A 13009-nucleotide genomic window follows, 5' to 3' on the forward strand; every position below is an offset into this window, starting at 1 on the left:
CACTTAGCAACATAAATTTTGGGCTCCACTGTGGTCATAAGTCGAGGTCTACCTGTACTGTAAAAAGAGTTCAGCAGAAACTACAGTTAAAAGATATCATTTAAAAATGTAATTAGAAATAGAAAATATGGTTTAAAAAATATTATTAGAAATATTAGAAACATCCAAAAGCAGCTACCTTGTGTGTAGAAAGGGACGGTCTCAGTAAAGGAGAATCTGTTTAATAGCCAGAACTTCAATGCAATGTAGAACATGGTGTTTTAGCCAGTTAATTTGACTTTGTGTCTCTATAAAGAAATCCCTGAACGAAGGCAAAGATTCCTTCTGAACTGAAGAACTTTCTTTTTTTTTATACAGTCTGATTATCTTTACACTAATAATATGATTCGTTTTCCTTTTGATTTACTTTCATAGGTTCTATTTTTTTTAAAAAAGGAGAAGTTTAGAGTGGATATGTGAGGGGATTCTAAATAAGGAAACGCAGTGAAATTATGAACTGTAGTTCTTCACTTTGACAGCTCTTAAAAATGAATCAGAGACTGAATGGAGTCTACAGATTGTAACTTTGAAGTGGAACTTGGGTAAAAGAAAGTTGATGCCTTGCAGGCTGGCCAACAATCTTTCTTTATTCAGTATGTTTGCAACTTAGTTTTCTCATCCTTTCTCTGCTTTTGAGAAGGAAAAAAAAATCTCTATCTGTACCGACATTGGGAATAAGGCAGCATTCACAATGATATTGAAGAGGATAATCCCACAGCTCCGAGCTCCTTTTCAAAACACTGTTTAGATCAGAACAGAATAACAGGGTTGGGAGGGACCCTGGAGGTCTTCTAGTCCAACCCCCTGCTCAAGCAGGAGGCTATATACCATTTTAGACAAATGGTTGTCCGGTCCCTTCTTAAACGCCTCTGGGGTTGGTCTTACATAAATAGTAATAATAATCTTGAGACTATTGATAACACTGGAGAGTTAGAGTACAATTCCCTGCAAATAAGTTAATTGGAAGGAGGATTTTTTTTTTCTTACAAAATATCCCCTGTTGATGAAAAAGAATTCATATAAGATACTAGCACTTTCTCTGCCGACAGCAGGACAGTAACTATAGTAACGATTCTGATTATTACAGTAACCAAAACTCATGGGTTTCTACCTCAAAAGGTCCACTACCTCCTTAGTTGTGCAGGCAAGGAACTGGGGGTAGCAAGGAAAATGTAGTGGGGTCCTTGGTGGTCGCTGGGCTTGATTGCTTCCTAGAAGAACATTCATTACCCTACTAGGTGACCCTGATGATGTTACCTAGTTGGGTAATGAAAGAAAATTACCAAGCTCAGAGAGGACCAAGGACTCCATGGTCGTCGTCGTCCTCCTCCTCCTCCTCCTCCTCCTCCTCCTCCTCCCCCCTGCAAACCCCCCTCACTTCTAGCACTGATGATATTATCTAGTGGGGTAATGAAATGTCTGGAAGAAAACAACCAAGCTCAGAGAGCACCAAGGGCCCCACAATTCAACCTCTTCTATTCATAAGGAAAAAAAATGTTTTGCTTCTGGCAGCATGACGCCAGCCTTTCAACTGTAATTCCAAAGAGACAGAAAGAGACAAAAGGCATTGAGAATGCAACAACACGTTTCAATGTGGACGGCTACTGATGGTGAATGCTATTATTACTATTATTATTATTCCTCTTTTCTGAATCGCCCAGACTGCTCTCCTTTCTGTCTTGGAAAAGCTGCAGGTCCAGATCTTGACCATCTCATGATTAAACAAGCGCAAAGCAGCACCACCCACCTATGAAAATTTCACTAAAAATGTTTTTTTTCTTTGCTAAAAAAAAAGAGGCCATTTTTTTTTCATCAACTAAAAAGGCAATCAGGTAGAGAGGATAAAGCAGTTCCTATCCCATGTGGCCTTAGCTAGGATTCCCTAGAATTGAGCAGCGGTCGGAACAATCCCAGTCATTAAAACAATCAGAGTGATTCAAGATAAAAATCATAGCAATTACAGAGGTAAAAATAATTACACAGTGGTAGAATAAAAAAAAAAGGAGGAAGGGATTATCTGTTTTCAGTGTAGAGTTCTAGTTAGAAGAGTTGTGTTTAGAACTCTACTCCTCTTGAGTTGGATCATCTGGACATTTGGCACCCATGGTCACCCTCCAAGGACTAACCCTAATCCCTAACCCTAACCCAGGGTCTTTAAACTTGGCCCTTTTCTGACTTGTGGACAACTGGACTTTCTTGATTTTCTTTGAAGACATTTCGCTTCTCATCCAAGAAGCTTCTTCAGCTCTCATGTCTTCAAAGAAAAACAAGAAAGTCCAGTTGCCTTTGGATAGGATGAAAGGGAAGGGGGGGAACAGGATGGATTTTACAGATTTTAGAGTGAATTTTAAAATTGATTGAATCAGAAGAGATGACAAAATTAACTGCTTTGATTAGAGACAATGGATTAGATAACTTTATAATGAACTAGAAGCTGTTTGTGGACTTTCTCCATGTTAAATAATAGATAATTAATAGAGGGATTTGAAGATTAGTGTAATGTTTGGGTTAACCTGTTGACTTTTTTTTTTACGTATATCATTATGATTAGATGTTGGGTCGATTTGATTATTAGGCTTCCTCATCTGGAACGTTTGTTTCTTTAATATAGTATTTTTGTTAAATAAGGATGGGAAAGCTTATAACTACTTGTTAAACCATTATGTAAGGGGGGAAAACCTAACAGGGTTTTTGTATTATTTACTTTTCAGCATCCAACCAGGGTGGATTTTTTATGTTTAACGTTAGATCTACTTGAAATTTGGATTTGTTTTTTTTTTTTCCTTTTTCTGTTGTTAGTACTGGATGTTCGTTTTCTGGTCATCTGTTTTATTCTTTTTTTTTTTTTTTTTTTTTTTTTTTATTAAAAGTTTTATAAATTTTACAAAAAAGAAAAAAGAATACAAAACAAGAGACAACATATACAAAAAAATAAAACTAAACAATACATATATATAAAAAAAAAAAAACCCCACCCCTCCCAAAACCCCCCCCTCCCTTCCCCCCCCCCTGAGCTTCCCAGAGCAGAATATAGGCTTAAAAAGTAAAAATAAAAATTAAATTAAGAACTTTATATTTATATATATATAAAGATTATCTATAATATATATAAAAATAAAACTTATGAAAAAACTATATAATATTTTTGTATACCCAATCTAAATTGTATAAATTTTATCCATTTGTCCCAAACAGCAAGAAACTTTTCTTGCGTTTGTTGCTTTAAGAAAGCCGAAATCTTTGCCATTTCCGCCAGATAAGCTACTTTAAGAAACCAGTCCTGCAATGTAGGCAAAGATTCCTTCTTCCAATATTGTCCTACTAACAGCCTAGCGGCTGTAATCAAATTTAACATCAAAACAACCTCCTTTGTATCACAATCTGTAACAATACCTACCAAAAATAATTGCGGAGTAAATTTTACCCTCCTTCTAAAAATTCTCTGGATATTCCACCATATTTTGATCCAAAATGCTTTTATCTCTCTGCATGACCACCAAATATGATAATAGGAAGCCTCCTTATAACCCCATCTCCAACATTTGGGTTGCACGTCAGGGTACATATAAGACATTTTTTGTGGATCAAGGTGCCATCTATAAAACATTTTATAAAAATTCTCCCTTAAGTTCTGTGCTTGTGTAAATTTGACATTTCTCACCCAAATATTTTCCAAGGTGTCCAATGAGACTGGCTCACCAAAATTCTGCGCCCATCTTATCATACAATCTTTAATTAGTTCCGTTTCTGAATCCAATTCAACTAAAACCGCATAAATTCTCTTAATGTGGGTTTTTCTTGAATCCTTCACTTGCTTAATAAGATTTTCATCTTCTCTAAGAAAACCCACCTTACAATCCATCTTCCATCTGTCTAATAATTGCCTATATTGGAACCAAGAATAAATAAAGTTTTCTTGCGCTAACTCTTCCCGTGATTTTAATTGCCAGTTTTGTCCATCCCATTTAAGTAACTGTCTGTAAGACACCATATCCATTTTAACCCCTCTTTTTATTGCTTCTATCGCATGCCAAGGTATAGCCCATAATGGTACTTTGAAATCACTTTTATAATATTTTCTCCAAATCCTACGTAAAGAAATTCTTAAGATATGAGATTTAAAAGCCCAATCCATTTTTTTATTGAATATTAAATAGGCATGCCACCCATAAAGTAAATCCCATCCCTCTATATAAAGTATCTCAGAATTTGTCAAATTTACCCAATCACTGATTAGTGTTAAAACCACCGCATCATAATATAATTTCAAATTTGGTACCTTAAGTCCACCCCTCTCACGGAAGTCTTGCACAATTTTAAACTTAACCCTTGGCTTTTTCCCTGCCCAGATAAATTTATTAAGACCCTTCTGCCACTCATTTAAATTAATCTCATTTTTCAAAATTGGTAACATTTGAAACAGAAAAAGAAACTTGGGTAAAATATTCATTTTTATCACTGCAATTCTTCCCATGAGGGATAATTGCAACTTTTCCCAGTTCTTCAAGTCCTTCTGTACCCTGACCCACAACCTTTCATAATTATTTTTAAATAATTTTACATTAGAAACAGACAACATCACCCCCAAATATTTTACCTTATTAACAATCTCAAAACCCGTCAGGTTAGTCAAAATCTGCTTCTCCTGACTAGACATATTTTTAGGTAAAATTTTGGTCTTATTTACATTAATCTTAAAACCCGAGACCAAGCCATAATGATGAATCAACTGTAATAAGTTTACTACAGAATAATCAGGTTGCGACAAAGTAACAACCAAGTCATCCGCAAAAGCTCTTAACTTATATTCTTTTTTATTAACATATATTCCTTTAATTTCCTGAGACTCTCGAATTTTGATCAATAATATTTCCAATGTTAAAACAAACAACAATGGCGATAAAGGACACCCCTGTCTAGTAACTTTCTCTATTGTGAAAACCTCCGAAAGACCTCCATTAACAATAAGTTGTGCTGTTTGTTTTTGATATATTACCTTAAGGGCTTGTAATATATTTTCACCAAAATTCATTTCTTCCATTACTCTTAACATAAAATGCCAATTCAATTGGTCAAATGCTTTTTCAGCATCTAAAAATATGAGCCCTGCAGGAACTTGGTTGTTCTTATCTAAGTATTCTAATAGATTCATAATTTGTCTAACATTGTTTTTCATATACCTTCCTGTTATAAACCCTGATTGATCTTTATGCACAAGATGATGCACCACCCTCATAAGCCTATTTACCAAATTTTTTACAAATATCTTATAATCCACGTTTAAAAGAGATATAGGCCTATAATTTTTTGGTAAAGTAAGATCTTGATCCTCCTTTGGAATCAATGATATAAAGGCACTACGCCATGAAGGAGGAATCTCTAAACCCTGTAAGATACCATTAAAAAGATCATTTAATGGTTGAATCATCTCCTCCATTAAAGCTTTATAATAAACAGCTGTTAACCCATCCGTGCCCGGTGCTTTCCCTAATTTCAATTGTTGAATTGCTGAGGCAATTTCCTCCTTAGTAATTAAGCCATTAATTTCATATTTCTGATCCTCAGTCAGTTTATGAAAACTTGCCTCAGCTAAATATTTATTTATATCTAACAATTGTACATTAGTAGATTTATATAAGTTTTGATAATAATCCAAAAAAGATTTTTTAATTAATTCCTTCTGAGAAACTAGTTTACCCTTGTAATTTATTTTCTCTATTATTCTCTGTCTCTGTTTCTTTCTTAATTGATAAGCCAACAATCTCCCCGGCTTATTAGCATTACAAAATGTATTTTGTTTCATAAATAATAAGTTGGTTGCAGCTTGATCTGCTATCAACATATTAAATTGTGACCTTAATAACTTTACAGATTCTTTAGTACTTTCATCAGAAGGATTTATAATCAAAGCCCTTTCTTTTAATTTAATTTCATCTTCAAGTTCTCTACGTTTCTGAATCTGATTTCGCTTATAAAAATTATTCATTTTTATCAAAACACCGCGCATAAATGCTTTACCTGCATCTCATACCATTGACATTGAAGTCCCCTTGTACATATTCAAAGCAAAATAGTCCTTTAAACACTCCTTTAATTTTTGAACATTCTTCTCTTGTCTAAACAAATTTTCATTAACTCTCCAGGATCTTCTTTCCTCTTTCTCTTGAATCAGCTCCATCCAAACTGGACTATGATCCGTCAGTGATCTAGAAAAAATCTTAACATTCTTTACTTTATTATACAAGTCCGTGGTAATCAAGAAAAAGTCAATTCTTGAAAAAGATTGGTGTCTATCGGAAAAAAAAGTAAAGTCTCTCTCCTCTTGGTTACGTTCCCGCCAATAATCCCTTAATTCCCAGTCTTCTTTCATATCAAAAAAGGCTTTAGGTAGCCTTGCTTGTTTAAGAAAAGGAGAGGAACCTTTCTTGTCCTTTTGTATATCTAAGACACCATTCCAATCACCCATTAATACCACTGATCTATAATCAAGCAATGTTATTTTTTGATGTAACTGCTTATAAAATTGTTCCTGTTGTTGATTTGGAGCGTAAAGTCCAACTATAAGTATTTTCTTACCATAAATACCAAGTTCAATCATCACATATCTCCCCTGGGGATCTGATTCTACCAGACAAGCTGGTAGGTTTTGTTTAACATATATAACAACTCCCCCTTTCTTCCCAGGAGCAGAAGATATAAAATGAGATCCCAAACGAGCATTAACTAAATATTTCTGATCTTTAAGTAAAATATTAGTTTCCTGTAAGCAAATAACATCATTAGTATGTTGCTTCAAATAATAAAAGATTTTTTTGCGTTTCTGAGGAGAATTCAATCCATTAACATTCCAGGTCAAAAACTTTGCCATCTACCTTGGCACGCAGCCTGGAGAAGACACCATCAAACTCTGAAAGAGCTGCGTGTGTTGCATAACTCTTGGGTCTTGCTCCTCCCCCCGGCGGTGATGCACTTCCAGGAGAACTCTCTTTAGGCTCTTTTTTACGTTGCTCCTTCTCTTTACGCTTATAGGCTGCACGGGTCATCCTCTGCTCTTTAACCTCCGTCTGGCGTTGCTTTACAGCTTCTATCATCCCAGCGGAAACCAAATCTAATGCCTCAGATTGCTGGTCAACTTCCTTGCCACTCAGAGATTTCCGACCAGATGAGGTTGAGCCTGCACCCAGGACCGAAGTATAAAAATCTCTAGCTTTGTCAACTGTGTTCAATCTGTAGCGTGTCCCAGCATGGCTCAAAACAATACCCATCGGAATTTCCCATCTAAATGGCATCGATCTAGCTTTAAGCTCATTGGTTAAAAAAGCAAAGTCTTTCCTGCTTCTTAAAATTTTGGATGGGATTTCCTTTAAAATAATGACATCTTGGGCAGCAATCTGAAATCTTTTATTGTAAAAAGCTTGTATAATCTCATTCCGCAGGGACTTCTTTGTAAAATAAATCACCACATCTCTAGGCAAGTTCTTCTGCTTAGCAATCCAGGAGTTGAGCCTATAAATTTTTTCCACTTCTGTCTGTAATTCTCCTTTATCCATATCCAAGGCCAGCGCCAGATCAGTAAGAACCACCTCCACGAGATCTTGATTCACATCTTCCTTGAGGCCTCTGATCCTCAGGGCATACTCCATTTGTCTGTACTGAAACATCAAAATATCTTCTTGTGAGGAGTCCACCTTCCTTTCCACATCTTGAATTTTGTCATCCAAAGAGTCAACTTTGTCTTCCACTTCCTCAAGCCTTGCATCGAGCTTAACCACCACAGTAGCCAAACCTGAAACAGCTGCCAGTATATCTTGTCGTAATTCATTATTGTTTTCTTGCAATTTAGTCTTTATCCCCGTTATCTCTTCTTGGAGATCAGATTTAATTTCTGATTTAATCTGTGAGACAAATTGATTCATTTCCTCTCTCATTTGAACTACAATCTCTCCCATTATGCCTCTAACCTCTTGTGCTGAAAGTCCAGATAGAGGAGGGGAGGGTGGTGGCTGAGCCGGTGGTACATGTTTAGATTGTTGTTGTAGCTGTGCAGTGGAAGTTATAGGAGAAGAAATAACCTTGGGTATTGAGGAAGGCTGCTGCCTCTTTGAAGCCATTTTAAAAAGCACAATTGTCACTTCCCTTTCCCCTCCAGCCAGGAAGGGAGGAGGGAAAAAAAAGAAAAAAATTTTTTAAAAAGAGAGAAACTATAGTCCTTGAAAGTCCAGAGTAAATCCAAAGAATAAAAAATAAAAGAGCAAACAATTCAAAAGAAAAAATTCTAAGCCAAAAGCAAAAGTAAAAGAAAAAACCAGTCCTTAAAAAGGGAAAGTAAAACAAAAGAGAAAGGAAAAAAAAACTCCGACACTTTCAAAGCGCCATCTTAAATCCTTTCACTAATATAACAAAAAAAAGGAGGAATAATAGTAGAAATCAAAAAATAAAAAAAATAAACACCTAAATTATAACAAAAAATCCTTTAAACTGCTCCGTCCGTTTAAAAATTACTCACCCGAATGCTATAAACACGGAGATAGAAGCGGCGGTTTCTTTTGCTTCCTAGGAAGCAAAAACAGCTGGGAGGCGGAGATCAGCAGGAGCTCCGAGGGAACACTCCTTTCACCCCCTCTAGAAACAAATCCAGAGGGGGTTCAGGGGTTCTACCTCTATCCCTGCACTCTCTGTCCCTTCCCTTTGCCCGGGAAGGGATTTTCGAGCCGCGGGCCAGCTGATGCACGCTGCGCTCCGCGGCTCTGACACTTCCCCAGCTGGACGGCTAAAAGCTAGCCGCCATCGCCGTCGCCTCACACCGGAAGCTCATCTCTGTTTTATTCTTGTTGATAAAAGAAATAAATTAATTTAAAAAAAGCCCAGGATGGAATCTGATGTTTCCCTGCTGTTATGTTTTAATTATCTTTTCCAATGTGTTCTGCTTTGGTGCCCAATAACGGTGACTTCAGAGAATTGAAAGTTGTCGTTTCACCCTCTCTCACCCCCCCCTCTTTACAGGTTTTATTTGGGGAGAAATCAAAGAAATGTGGGACGGCGGCTTTAACGAGTACGTGCACGACTGGTGGAACCTGATGGATTTTGCAATGAATTCTCTCTACTTAGCAACCATTTCTCTGAAAATTGTCGCCTATGTCAAGGTATCGTAAATGAGTGCAGCGCATAGATTTCTTCTGCATTACTTTTTTTTTTTTTTTTTACAATTCTTCCGTTTAGATGACAAGGAAATTGCTTTTGAGTTCTTTTTCCCCTCTAAAAAGCCAGAAGAAAAATTTCTGCAAAATCTTAAGCACACTGGCATTTAAGTTCACTCTTAGATGTGTGTGTGTGTGTGTGTGTGTGTGTGTGCACGCATATGTAAGTGTGTGTTGTCTTTCGTTGTGCAGTCATCTCTCAGATGTTCTGCTGTTTGCTTAGTTTTCCTGGCTTCCTTTAAAAAAAAACAACCCAAGAGAAGAGTAGCAGAAAATACGGAGAGCACTAAGGGGTAACTCAGAGGAATAAAATCACATCAAATAGAGACTCCGAAAAGAAAGGAGAAATCTATCATAAGGCAAACGGAGAAGGAGAGGATGAAAAATAGAAGATGTTTGCAGAGAAAAGAAATAGGAGAATGTTTTTTGGACAGTTTTACTATGAATAAGCAAATGTTTATGGCCTCCACAGCTTTGTTGCATCTCTCTGTGGCCCTTAAAGAAAAGAGTTCTTACAGAGAATCCCTCCAAACGCTTTTGGCTCTTCTCTTTCTAATGCAAATCCCTACCTTTTCTTCGTTTTAACTTCTTTCCATGTATGTCTTGGTTCATTGTTACTACCCTACGTTTACCCTGGCTTGTCCCATCTAAGATCAGGAGAGAAGTAGCAGCAGATGTCAAGAGAAGAGAGTGACCCTTCACATCCTCTGAAAGGACGTAAATCCAAGCCTGCCAACTCAGATCTGGGAACAGCTTGATGGCAATAACAAACATTCTTGAGGGTCCACGAGAATAAAACCAAATTAAAAGGTGGAGGAAGGAGACCATCCAGCAATTAATAACATTAAAGGAGGATATGGCTGAAAGATCTGACTTCCCGTATGTTACCTGGAGACCCTGAAAGGTTGAGAGGTGGAGTGCCTAAATGTAAAACCAATATGCTCAAGTGGAGGCTTTTACTGGATAACAACATATGTGTTAATGTGGAGAGACACAGAGCCCAGCCCATCTGCTGGCATGTCGGCTACTATCACAAATGTGTGCCAATAATGACTTACTTTTGGCCAACAACAAAGTCAAGAAAACTACTTTATTCTGGCAGTTTAAAGTTTGATCTAGACACAGGAGAAGAATTATTAGCCTGGCTTAAGAACAGATCTTCAAACAAATCATGACTACATATGGTGTTTCAGTTGGGCTCTTTGGCTTGCACCAATTTCAGATGTTGTGTTGCTGTTCTTCTGTTTCGTTATTTAAGAGTTTGAATCCTTCTGCTCGAAACAACGAGTCCCTGCTTACAATGAATGCATGAAAGAATATAAAACTCATGTTTGAAACCCAGAACAACAGCCAGTGAAAGAACAATCAATATACTGTAAGCAGCTGCTGGATCAGAGAACTCAAATCAGCAGAAATAAAATTAAATGAAGGACACACTGCAGTGTGAAAGGGAATACAAAATACACCATCGAAGCATCTTTGGTGCCAAAAGAAAGTTAATAGAATAAATGCCAAGCTTGCTTCCTTATAAAATGTATTCCAAAACTTTGGGAAGGGGTGGTTATTACTAAAATAAGCAGTGATTAGCCAAAGTCATTATTTCCCACCCATTACAGATAGTCCTTGATTTCTAACCATTTGTTCATAATGAATAGAATAGAATAGAATAGAATAGAATGGGATCTTGGAGGTCTTCTAGTCCAGCCCCTTGCTCAAGTAGGAGAACCTATACTGTCTCAGACAAGTGACTGTCCAGTCTCTTCTTAAAAACCTCCAGTGATGGAGCGCCCATGACTTCTGGTGGCAAGCTATTCCACTGGTTAATTGTCCTCACTGTTAGGAAGTTTCTTCTCAGTTCCAGGTCTATGAAGATTCACAATCATTCAAGTCATGTTTGTCCTAGAGGTGTTTTTTCCCCGAAAGGTAACTGGACTTTCAAAGCACGACTTCACACAGGTTAAATTGACCACTACCAACAACTTAACTAAATAAGGGACTCCCTCGTAGATATTAAATGTTCTCCATTTCCATCACAGATTTCCTTATACAACCCCGCACTCCGAGGTCACCACCTTCACTCATAAAAGATTGGAAAACCTCATTGGGAACCAGGCCTCAGTCCTTCTCTTCTGAACCTAGTGTCCTTTCCAGTAATCCCTTGAAGCCAAGCCAGGTTTGCACACTTTCTAAGAACAATACAAGGACTTTGTTCTAAAAATAACTGTTTTTAAAGTGCAGGTAGTCCTCAACTTACAACAGTTTGCTTAGTGGCCATTTGAAGTTACAGCAGCCCTGGAAAATGTAAATTATGGCCGGTTTTCACAGGTACGACCTTTGCAGCATCCCTGTGCTGATGCCAAGGCTGCTAACATTGGATGTTCTTGCTTGACAACACATGGAGATGCAGCCTTTTTCTTTCTTATGTTTTACTCTTAGAATTAGATGATGCTGGGGGAGGAGGAGGAGGAATATGATGGGTGTTAGTTAGACATAACAATATTGTACTAGTGTGTGAATTCAGGGCTTTTGAAATAAGAGATGATAAGAAATGGCGGAATGGAGTAATGGAGGGCAAGTCTGCATTTCAAACTGATTGGAGAATGTGATTTATGACTGTAAATTAGAGGAGGGAATTGTGCTTTGATACTATGTGCTCAGGGGAGGGGAATTCAGATTTTGGCTTCAACTACGTTAGTGCCAAAGTTATGCTACTCCAATAAAGATTTTTAAAGGTAAACAATGGCTCGAAGTTCTTTGAAGAGTTTCATCTGTCGGAACCATGACAACTGACATGATCAAAATTCAGACGTCTGGCGACTGACTCATATGTACGACAGTTGCAGTGTCTTGGGGTCATGTGATCCCCCTTTGTGATCTTCTGACAAGCCAAATCAATGGGGAAGCCAGATTCACTTAACAACTGTGTTACTGACTTACCAACTGCAGTGATTCACTTAACAACTGTGGCAAGAAAGGTTGTAAAATGGGCCAAAATTCACATAAACAAATATCTCATTTAGCAATAGGAAGTTTGGGCTGAATTGTGGTCGTAAGTAGAGGACTACCTGTATAGCAAGGGAATGATCTTTTTTGACTGGCCATCTTTGATTGCTGTCTGGGTAATTGCTGTCCTCCTGTCAAATAAACTTCATCTCTGCTTCAAGCAATTATCCTGAGTTCACCTTTATCCTCTTCCTGCCTATCAGACATTCCAAGCTCCTGCTTGAGTAGGGGGCTGGACTAGAAGACCTCCAAGGTCCCTTTCAGCCCTATTCTATTCTATTCTATTCTATTCTATTCTATATAAATATTCTATTCTATTCCATTCCATTCCATTCTATTCTATTCTATATAAATATTCTATTCTATTCCATTCCATTCCATTCTATTCTATTCTATATAAATATTCTATTCTATTCTATTCTATATAAATATTCTATTCTATTCTATTCTATTCTATTCTATTCTATTCTATTCTATTCTATTCTATTCTATTCTATTCCATTCCATTCCATTCCATTCCATTCTATATAAATATTCTATTCTATTCTATTCTATTCTATTCTATTCTATTCTATTCTATTCTATATAAATATTCTATTCTATTCCATTCCATTCATTCTATTCTATTCTATATAAATATTCTATTCTATTCTATTCTATATAAATATTCTATTCTATTCTATTCTATTCTATTCTATTCTATTCTATTCTATTCTATTCTATTCTATTCTATTCTATTCCATTCCATTCCATTCCATTCCATTCTATAT

The 13009-nt window shown here is 36.8% G+C and overlaps 1 protein-coding gene across 1 annotated transcript in view; it reads left to right on the forward strand.

Annotated features, from left to right (window-relative positions):
• LOC120316252 (short transient receptor potential channel 5-like) overlaps positions 1-13009 on the forward strand; it is a 58388-nt gene that overhangs the window by 4514 nt on the left and 40865 nt on the right. The window contains exon 2 of the mRNA XM_039361616.1: positions 9043-9182. Coding sequence (XP_039217550.1) covers positions 9043-9182 — 140 coding nt within the window. The remainder of the gene's footprint in view (positions 1-9042; positions 9183-13009) is intronic.

Source organism: Crotalus tigris, unplaced genomic scaffold (genome assembly GCF_016545835.1).
Source record: "Crotalus tigris isolate CLP2741 ecotype Arizona unplaced genomic scaffold, ASM1654583v1 scf7180000019309.743544, whole genome shotgun sequence".
NCBI lineage: Eukaryota > Metazoa > Chordata > Lepidosauria > Squamata > Viperidae > Crotalus > Crotalus tigris.